The sequence below is a fragment of the Triticum aestivum genome, chromosome 4A (genome assembly GCF_018294505.1).
Source record: "Triticum aestivum cultivar Chinese Spring chromosome 4A, IWGSC CS RefSeq v2.1, whole genome shotgun sequence".
Taxonomy (NCBI): domain Eukaryota; kingdom Viridiplantae; phylum Streptophyta; class Magnoliopsida; order Poales; family Poaceae; genus Triticum; species Triticum aestivum.
In genome coordinates, this window is record NC_057803.1 from 504288551 (window position 1) to 504299388 (window position 10838).

General features: G+C 46.8%; 1 protein-coding gene and 1 pseudogene across 1 annotated transcript; both read right to left on the reverse strand.

The window, feature by feature from the left end:
- Window positions 1-1131: 1131 nt before the first annotated feature.
- Window positions 1132-3725, reverse strand: LOC123086615 (uncharacterized). Its single transcript, XM_044508384.1, has 3 exons — window positions 3346-3725; window positions 1617-1756; window positions 1132-1539 (listed from the first exon to the last, which is right to left on the reverse strand). The coding sequence occupies exons 1-3, from the start codon at window positions 3525-3527 to the stop codon at window positions 1352-1354; spliced, it is 510 nt and encodes a 169-aa protein (XP_044364319.1). The 5' UTR covers window positions 3528-3725; the 3' UTR covers window positions 1132-1351.
- Window positions 3726-8631: 4906 nt separating this feature from the next.
- On the reverse strand, window positions 8632-9581 carry LOC123083867 (flavonoid 3',5'-hydroxylase 2-like; annotated as a pseudogene).
- Between the last annotated feature and the right edge of the window lie 1257 nt (window positions 9582-10838).

Genomic DNA, 10838 nt, shown 5'->3' on the forward strand with positions numbered 1-10838 from the left:
TCAAAATGGAGAGTATGTACGTGTAGTATGTAGTATATAATAATGATTAGGTAGTATATATACTAATTTTTAGATAGTATATACAATATTTTGAGTATGCTCTTTTTTACATTGAAATATGTACGTATTTCACAAATATAAAAAAACTATGAGTTCATATGTAATTTTTTCATGTAACTTACTTTGAAATATCTTAGATATAGTATATGAATATATTTAAAATGCTAAAGTAGTATATATAGTACCACATGGTAGTATATGAGACATATGGGGTAACTACCACCGGGTGGTAGGATGGATTTTCCCTATATATATATATATATATATATATATATATATATATATATATATATATATACTAGTACAAATGCCCGTGCATTGTAACGGGCCAGAAAAATAACAAAATCTGCTTTGTGTGTGGTATTATGCAACATTTCCTATATTCAATTCTTATTACTCTTTTCCGAGTATGAAGTGTGGATTTAAAGAAGCCACCTTAACATTCTTCATCTGATGAAAGAGTAGTTGAGTAGTTGTGCATGGAATAGTTTGTCAATCTTTTTTTTTACTTTTCGATAAACCATGAATATTTTTAAAAGTAACATTTTTTATCATTTCTTTAAAATGGGATTTTTTTAGATCCACATTTTTAACACATGATTTTTACAAACAATTTTGATTTATTTAAAAAATTGAGAATATTTTTAAATGCAAACATTTAAAAAAGGGTACATTTTTTGGAAATACCGAATATAAAAATGGTGACATATTTTAAAATGTTCACTTTTTTGATTTTTTTCAAATAAGTATTTGTCTTAAAAAAAACGCGCTCTGTGTCCGCGGTAAAAAAAAGAATTGAGGAAGTCATAGTCATGTCCTTCGATGGCGCCTCCATCAACTGATTACTATCACCGGGTGAAAGAGAAGTGGTGGATGTGTTCTGAGTGGGATAATGGTGAAATTGTCTCCCTCATTTAATTTCTTCTCTTCCCTTATGAATGAAATAATTAGTAAAATGCCTGTGCGTTGTAACGGGAGAAAAAAAAGTCACATGCCTTAGCAAAATAAACATGGCTCAAGAACCCCCCATGTCCACGTCCTCTTTTAACACAACGTGCAACCCATGTCGCCACTTCATTGATTTGTGGGCTAAACGACACCAACTTTAAATAATTAGTTTATCTAAAATCTAATTAAAAACAGATAGTAAAAATTAGGATCGTCACCAAATCTAAAGTAACAACAACTGCAAGCAGAGCAATCAACATTAGCAAGTAGAACATGTGTGTTTATATCTGATGAGACCAAGAGTGCCATTCATGTGGTGAGATTAGAAATTATTCGTGTCTGGTCAGAGCCACGTCGGTCGATGGAAATGTGGCTTGATAACTGGAAAATTCATCGTCATGGTAAAGAAGGTTAAAAGCTCTATAAAAATATTGTGATGTGTCACATCTTCTCCATTGATGGAAATAGCATATATGAGCAGTTCCATCGTGAAGTAGGTGATCTGGGGTATGAATAATTTTTTGAAGATTCCTGCAAGAGAAGATGTTAGAAGTTGAACAATGACAAGGGACACAGACCAAAGTTGAAGGTACGTAAAGTGAAGGTACCTTGGACACATGGAGCTGCAGGAGGTCTGGAAGCATTATCAACTTCATCATCTGAATCCATTATTGCCTGGTCCGGCGGTGGAAACTGAAGGCAGTGGCCCAACGAAAGTGTGGACGATAGACATGGGCTGAGGGTCGACCTATATCTTGTGGCCCAAAGAAAGTTAAAGCAAAGATAGTTCTGAACTTCTGATAACAAAATTGCTAATATTTTCGACATGTGACAAGAAAATCGACTGACAATCAGCTGCTATCTTGGAAGTCAAAATTCATAGTAGCAAACGTAAACAATTGTGAATAGCAATTTTCCAGTTGAATTGATATTTTATAATGCACTTTGAAAGCATGTTACCTGGTCCGTTCTGAACTACATGCCTTTCAGGCATAACACCAGACATGTTGTTGTTGTTGTTGTTGTTCTTAAAGGAGTCAAGACACCAGCTCAAAATCTTATAGACCATCCACATGATCCAGTCACAAGCCGCAGTAAGTTCCGTAAAAAAAGTACTGAGTTACAAGGCGCCTGGAGCCAAACCACTCTCTCTAAGCTGCTATATACGTACGTCCCAAACTGACAAGGGATAAACATGCAACATGATTTGATACCGGACACACTGAAACTGACTGACATGCCCTGGCTATGCTTCATCTACAGCGAGGGAACTTGTGTTTACTTGTGTATTTGTCTGTTGGTGCTGATGCAAGGTTAAGAGAGATTGTAGCTCCATTGCCCACATGTTAGCTTTCTGTGCGCCTTTACAGGGGATAGTAGGAGTCTGGCTGAACTTCACTCCAGATCACATTGCTAAAGATGTACACAATTCCAATTGATTTGTAGTCAACTTGCATATATCCTGCACTAAATTGGTCAAGGCATCATTCTGCAATTCGCGTTTGAACGATGTGTCACATACTCACATATACCCAGGTAAAGATCACCGCCTGCCACCCACAAACCAGAGACCATCTAGCGATTTTGCAGGTGATGCAAAGAGAAGAGCACAAGCTCGCCGGAGAGGAACTGCAGCCACTGTTGCCGTCCATGCCGAGAGGGACAACAGATCGGGAGAAGCAACTATGGGCGTGGGGGTGGGAACACCGCTGCCACAGAGACACTTCAGAGGAGGAGCGGCGACATCAACTACAGGAGATGTGGATGTGGCGCATAGCCGGGCAGCCGGTTGGCGGCTCTGATGACCGATAGGTATCGCTTCCACCGAGGTCCTTCGCGCCCTTCTCGATGGTGCCGCCGCCGCTGCCCACTGCCACCTCTCCTAGCGCCTCAGGTGGCCGCCCTCGCTCGTCTTCGGCGTCCCCTCGGATGTCTTCTGTTCATAGGCTCCCACGACAGTGAGGTGGAAGCTACCAGGTTCGGCGGCACTGATGGCTTTGGGTCAACGCCGATGGCCTCGAGGATGCGTCCCGTGCCGTCACTGTGGCACGCGAAGCTCAGCAGCAGCAGGAGTCGTCGATGTCAACCTCGTCGAGCCAAACTAAAAATTCAGTAAAAGTTGCAGCCTGAATATGGATCTAGTGTACGAGTAAGGGCATCTTCAGCCAAACTAAAAATTCAGAAAATGTTGCAGCCTAAATATGAAGTGCAGGGGACTCACATTTGAGCCTGGTGCAAGCTCCGAGGAGGTTAAGAACAGCAATAAATCGGAATCGAAGTGGAATGAATAGGCGGAAGGAGGCGGGCGGGCGCAGATCCCGCAGCCCGGTGGCTCACCTTGTGCTGCACGCTGGCCTTGGCCTCGTCCTCCGCCACCTCTGCCTCGTCGTGCTCGGCGTCCTTGGGGAAGGCGAGCGGGGTGTCCGGAATGGCGAGGCCCTCGCTGCTATCGTCATGGGCCGCGGGCTTCTCAGCCGGCGCCGGCCCCACGAGGGGATCTTCGGCTGCGCCTGCTGCATCTGCTGCTGGCGGCGGCGGCGGTTGCTGGCCCGCACGATGGAAGGCAGGTCCGCGAACTCCTCCTCCCGCGCGCGCGTCCGCTGTCCCAGCCGACGCGACCGCCTTGCATCTCGGCGAGCGAGCCAGTGATTGGATGGAGCTCTGCGGGCAATGGCGAGAGCAGAGGAGGAGGCGGAGGATTGGTTGGATTGTTTTGGTTTAATTTAATAGAGTGGAGTTTTGTAAAACTGAACCGTTTTTTCAAATCCATTAAAATAAAGTCTGCGGGTTCAATTATCGAGAACATTAGGGACTTCTTTGAAAAAATACCGCGACGGTGAACCCGAAGATTCAATCTATGCTTTATTATTATTATTATTACTAGCAAAAATGCCCGTGCGTTGCAACTGGAGAAAAGAAATATCATATGTCCTCTTTCTGTGATGTCTCAAAGACCCCTCTTCTCACACACACACATACACGCACATGCATGTGCCTTGTATTTTGACATGACACCGAACGCACGTCGGCCATTCACCACCTGATCACAATGTATCCGAACATGATCGATACCAAGGTGATGAGCTCATCCACGACACTGCCCGAAACACATCCGCGCAAGGGAATGTTCATATAAAACATTAAAAAAACTAATCTCATCGAGCTAGAAGTGAGGACCGCCCTCGGCAATCTACTCCCTCATGCCCGGGGTTACTATGCCATAAAAATTCTATCATAATCAATATTTCATCAATCTAGTAAAGAAATTACTACATCAACCTTAAATTTTGAATAAAATATTTAAAAATGTAACATAATTAATAGTGAAACCTAAAGTGTTAAGAAATCACCTGATACATCTTTCCATCTATCAATGGAATAAAATTTGTTCTGCACTAACATTAAAATTTGGAGTAGTATATTAAAAAAAGAAACATAATTAATTGCAACAAAAACCTAATTTGTTAACAAACCACCTGACACACCTTCCCATCTATCAATGGAATATAAAGGATAAGTACACTTTGTTTTTTTAGGATAACTTAATTACTTATCTATTTATTCGAAAAACCCGGACATCCCCGAGGCAACGATCTGCAAAATACAGTCTGGTGGATCATCAGTCCACACATTGTTTAATTCCCTACAAACTCCCTCTCGAGCTAACCCGTGAGTAGCTCCATTAACGGAACGGCGTGCCAAACTAATCTTTGTATCTTGAAAGTTCTTAAGCATGGCTTTAATCTCTTCAGTGACCGGTCCAGCAGCTGCTAGGTTCTTCTCCCTAGCATTCAGCGTGCCCACCACCGTTCTATTATCCAGCTCAGCATGCAGCTTCTGCACATGCAACTCCACAGCTAGTTGAACTCTCATGCTGCATGCAAGGATTTCTGAAAACTTTGATAGACTGGAAACAGTGGCAGACCACCCCTCGGAATCCACCTGTGCGATCCCTGAGCAGCTTGCAATTTGCACGTGCATGCATGACATATCTCAGTAATTTGAAATGAGCCCAGTTTCATTGAACCGATGCTTGGCACAAGGGACGCAGGAAGCAACGAATACCGATCTGACTTCCCTACTTCCAGATCAAGAGAACACGCAAAGAACATATAAAAAATAGCACGAAGTTCATGGCATATAGAAAATTAACAGGTCGATATGGAGGAGGCGGAGCTTGGCCTGCCACTATGCTCGAGCTAGCAGGGATGGCTGAGCCGCCGAGGTCAAACCACCACGGCACCACCGTCGTGGGCATCCTTTTGCCGCCATAGCTGACGCTCCAACCCTGCCTCTCGTCCGCTCCTTTCTCTCCTTGCTCACATCTCTCCCTGTCCAAACTCTCTCTTCTCTCCCTCGACAGGAACCGGAGAACGCCGCCGCCATGGGCGACCATGGAGCTCAGTGCCCCGCCTTCCTCCACCTCGCTCGTGACCCCCTCTACACCAGATCCACCTAGAGCCAAGCCTTCTGCCGCGTCTTCAACTGGCGTTATCCGGATGAGAACTCCAGCGCCGCCCGCTTCGATCCCGAGCACCGTCGTCTTCGGTCCCTGCATTGAGCGAGACGACCTCCGCGTTGACCACGCGCTCGATATGGCAGCCCAGCCGCTCGCCCGCGTCTGAGCCACGCCACCCCAACCCAGCTCTTGCAGCACCCAGCCGGCCCACACCAAAAAAACTCGTTCTATGCAGGCCCAAGCCCAACAACGGAACTAACGAATCTAGGAGCTACGTAAGCAATTTTCGTGCGATATAACGACAGAACGACCGCGGAGCAATAGTACCACCTCGTATGTAGAAAATAATATATAGGTAAAAAGAAATGAAAGCGGAAATTCACGGGAAAAAGTGTATTGTAACGGTGAACTCAAAAGACTCAATCCGTGCTTTATTATTAGGAAAAAGATAGCACATATGCCAACATAATGTTTAGAAAACAGAAAAGTAATTTATTACCACTCAAATATTGCAACAGGTGTTCAGTTGGCGATGAAATTGGGTATTGAAAAACTTTGTCTCAAGACAAACAATCAAGGTGTGGCACCTGCTTTCCAATCAAGAGATCAAGACCGTTCGAGCATTCGAGGTTTAGCCCTCTTATAGAAGAGATCAAGGAGTTGCTTGCTGGTGTGAATGAGCACCGGGTGATCTGGTCGAGGTGACCGGCGAACAAAGCGACTGGTATTCTTATGAGGGAAGGCTATGTTAATAAGTTGTGAAAAACTTGGTTTAATGTATCCCCATTTTTTTATCCATGATGTATTTTGGACGAAATGGTCGTGAACTAAAGAATAAATAAAGTAGTGATTACCCTAAAGATAGTAAAACAAAATTAAAGTACGAACAAGAATTCACGCATCAAATGTTACGAACTAAGAAGGTTTGAATTATTTGAATTGAGGGTCTTCGTCAAAAGGAAGGATTCAAGCCAATACTTAACAACACTTTATATGAGCATTGGGATCAAAATGCTAATTTGGGTTAATATTTGGTGCATACCTCAGCTTGAGTACATCCACACTATATCATCGGCTCACTTTTGTGGTAACCCAAAATATATTAATAGACTTATTAAATTACATCGAAACTGTGTTTCAGTCATTCAGTAAATCCGTTTATTTGCGTCTATTGTAACAAACAAATCAACAAATTTACCATCAGAAAAACATCATAAGCAAACACTATGCAACACGATCTTCCTCTCTTTTTCATCTGCAAAGCACTCAATATAGTGCGCCTCTGGTTCAGCTCCAATAATAGCAGCACTAACACCGAAGATCGTCATAAAATTAAAAAATCACTACAACTCTCTCTTCTCACTCTGATCTCTCTCTCTCTCTCTCAACCCCATTGATCCATCTTATAAGAAGCATCAAACAACCTGCTTCATCTCATCTCATCGAACAACAGCATAGTACAAAAGAATATCATCTCATCTCTCTCTGTGTCTCCATCTGACTACACCGAAGGTCCACGAACAACTATTTGTCACAAAAATATGTATCTCTCTCATCTCTGTCCCCATCCCGAGCCCGTCTCCAGCATCGCGCCATGCCCACCGCTCCTGCCATGCTCCAGCGTCATGCTGCAATAGGAAAGCAATTATATTTCACACTAAAAATCTTTGATTTCTTTCCACTACACACGTGCCTATCCTATCCTCTGATTCCTATGCTCCTGTAACCACTGATACTCTCTCTCTCTCTCTCTCCTCATTAGTTTTGCTTAAGCATCCAAAAAAATTAGAGCAAAAGAGCAGTAGTAGCAGCTCCGTGTGATGGCTGATGCGGTGGCGCTGAACTCCACAGGTTCAGCTCCAATAGTAGCAGCACTAACACCGAAGATCGTCATAAAATTAAAAAATCACCACAACTCTCTCTTCTCACTCTGATCTCTCTCTCTCTCTCTCTCAACCCCATTGATCCATCTTATAAGAAGCATCAAACAACCTGCTTCATCTCATCTCATCGAACAACAACATAGTACAAAAGAATATCATCTCATCTCTTTCTGTGTCTCCATTTGACTACACCGGAGGTGCACGAACAGCTATTTGTCACAAAAATATGTATCTCTCTCATCTCTGTCCCCATCCCGAGCCCGTCTCCAGCATCGCGCCATGCCGCACCGCTCCTGCCATGCTCCAGCGTCGTGCTGCAATAGGAAAGCAATTATATTTCACACTAAAAATCTTTGATTTCTTTCCACTACACACGTGCCTATCCTATCCTCTGATTCCTATGCTCCTGTAACCACCGATACTCTCTCTCTCTCTCTCTCTCTCTCCTCATTAGTTTTGCTTAAGCATCCAAGAAAATTAGAGCAAAAGAGCAGCAGTAGCAGCTCCGTGTGATGGCTGACGCGGTGGCGCTGAACTCCACAGGCCACGGTGCAGCTGGAGCTAGGACCGACAGGTCAAGCTCAGCGAGTCATGGTGCAAATTGCAGCCCACTGGAGGACCAGCGCACGCACGGCTGGGTGAGGGCAGGCACAAGCAGAGCATGCATGCCACCGGCGCGCAGCACACACGGCCACCGGATTCCCCACAACGAACAACCTTGTCCAGGAGGTCCACAACCTTGAGATCTCCTTCCCCGCGCAAGGACTCGGCCAAATTCACCCTGAAGCCCTCGCCATCATCCTCCAACTCCAAGTCCGAGTATCGTCGTTCGTCGTCGATTACATTGTCATTGCTGCTTTCCCCGGCCTCACCGACCTCGCCGTCGGGCTAACCGTGAGTCCCCGTAGCTTTTCCCTTTGTTTCCCTCTCTCATTAGGAGTTTAGAACCCGTAGCGGACGTCATGGTTACTGCCACCTCGCCATGGCTGGTCCTCTCTGTCCGGACCGAGCTTTGACGCCGCATGTTTGGTCCCTAAAAACAGGAGTGCGAAGTTGCTCGGTCCGGTCCGGTCTAGACCGCCGGCGGCCGGTCCAAACGGCAGCTCGATCGGTGAGGGCCCGACCCCTGTCCACCCTCAGCTCGATCGGCATATCGGCCAGCGCCCACTCGATTGTGCTCGACGAAGTGTCTTCCCCGCTGTGAACAGGTTCTGTGATGGTGGTATGCGTGAGCCGGCCAACATAAATGCATGTGCACGTATGTGTGTGTGTGTGTGTGGATTACCCTAGAGGTGATGGAGTACGTACGTTAAGTACAGCTTTGATGTTGAGGTCTGTGACGCCGTCCCCCCGTCCTCCGCATGGCCACGACATGCGATCAGCCGGTCGACAAGGTTTGTACGGCGCCTCCCGTCTTGCTTCCTGTTAGCCATGGCCACCTCGTGATCGGACAGCAACCGGCTCCAGGCCCTGTCCAGCCTTGTTGTTAGCCGCCGCATCCTCCGGCCGAGTCCCTGCAGGTCCATCCATGCTACTGCCGGCACAAAGTCGCCGATGTTCACCAACCCCGCCGTGGTCATCAGCTCCACCACCATCTCCTTGAACTCCCTCGTGGCCTCGCCGCCAGCCTCGTCGAGCACTCGCCGACCCACCACCGCCTGTCCAATCATGTTTGCCATTGCGCCGAACAGAAACTCCGGTACCTCCAATGCCTCGCCCCGCCGGCTCATCGCACGGACCATACGGCCGACCTCCCCGTGGCGCGTGTCGGCCCAGTCGGCGAGCGCCTTGGGGTCAAGGAGGCCCGCGCTGAACTCCCGGAGCAGGCGGCGCCACTTGGGGCCATAGGGCGCGAAAACAAGGTCCTGGGCGCCGTACGCCAGCACCTTTGGCGCGCCGTCGTCCACCGGGGGGTCGAGGAAGCTGCCGCCGTGGTCCTTGAGCAGGAGGCGCGCCGACTCTGGCGTGGAAGCGACGACGAGGCCTTGCCTTCCAAGGGTCAGGTGCATGATGGGGCCGTGCAGCCTAGCCAGGGCTGCGAGTGCTCGGTGCGGTGCCCGGCCCAGCAGGGGCAGCGCTCCAACCACCGGGTAGCCCCGCGGGCAGGGTGGCAAAGGCAGCGACGCCCGTTTGCTCCGGAGAATGACCCCTGTGAGATAGTGGACAAGCACGTACGTGAACGCTAGGACGACCAGCTCTCGAGACATGGTAGCACTACTACCCAACTCCATAATCCATCTCGTGCTGCACTACCGAAGTACTACACATGAGTGAAGAATTTTATAGGGCTAGCCGTGTGCGTGCGGCGCCCAGGTCCAGCCGGACGAAATTTAGTACCACCTTATTTATATTACGATTTTATAGCGTATTATGACATGAAAAGAAAGCGTATTGTGACGGTGAACCCACGAAGTCAACCCGTGCTTTATTATTAGAGAAAGATTAGGGAGAGATATGTAGTAAAATAAGATATAAATATTGGTTCAGTTTTGTATTCTTATAGAAAACATGTTCAGTTTTGCATTTTTATAGAAAAATAGAACTGAGATGTGCGTCGTCTTGAAAAAACAAACATAACTTGAGTTGTTGATGTTATAGACAAGCCAGGTTGGGAGGCCCAAAGGCCTCTTGATACCTGCTGGATCCAAAAAATGTTGAAACATGTCGTGGGCTGCCCATGTTAAACAACAAAACCTAGGCCATGGACCTGGTGGGCCCGGGAATATCAGCCTCTCGACGAACAGTTGTCTCCCGATTCCTCTTGTTTTGCTGACCATGTTGGGAACGACAGACGACGGCACCGCGGCTAGAGCACCAAGGCGAAGGACGACGTCGAGACCTCGGACCGAACGAACCGGAGCGGGGGAAGACGCAGGCGGAGGGGACTACAAGGCTTGACTTGTTCTGGTGCAGGGTGGGCCGGTGGAGTTGCCGCCGCCGGACAATGTGTGGTAGTAGAGGGATGGCCTGGCCAATGCCATAGGCTATGATGGCCAGCCGCTGTATAGGAAGAGGACGAAAGATTGAACAAAATAAGGAAATACAAATGGATAGGTGGTTTGTCCCATATGTCTGTGTGCGAGACCTCCTGGGTCCACCTAACGAGGAGAATATGTTGGGAGGAAGGAGATTCAAAGCACGGCAGCCAAGTGAACTAGTTTTTTTTTGTAACGAACAAGTGAACTAGTTACATACATAAGCAAATAGCCACTAAAAAAGCAAACAGGTTAATGGGTTCTTAAAATAAATATTTTGGACAAAATAGATAATTACGACACATAGGCTAATGCATGAAATACTCACATGATATGCTTATAAACAGATAAAGTACAACATCTAGACCTTCCTGGCAAGCTTGATCATGACGCTGCGGCTGTCCGTGTACTCGTCGGTTATGGGAAGCAGACACGCCCTCATGTCCAAGATCTGCCTGTACATGTCGTAGCATGCGTATGCGTCCTTGGCCGCGTAGGTTATGTAGGCTAGAT

Bases quoted from the DNA above. Each gene is read 5' to 3' on its own strand.
- LOC123086615 (XM_044508384.1), bottom strand. From the start codon at position 3,527: ATGCAGCAGGCGCAGCCGAAGATCCCCTCGTGGGGCCGGCGCCGGCTG. The intron at 1,757-3,345 runs GTGAGCCACCGG...CACAAGATATAG, and splicing joins AGGCCAGCGTGCAGCACAAG to GTCGACCCTCAGCCCATGTC. The intron at 1,540-1,616 runs GTACCTTCACTT...CTTCTCTTGCAG, and splicing joins TGCAGCTCCATGTGTCCAAG to GAATCTTCAAAAAATTATTC.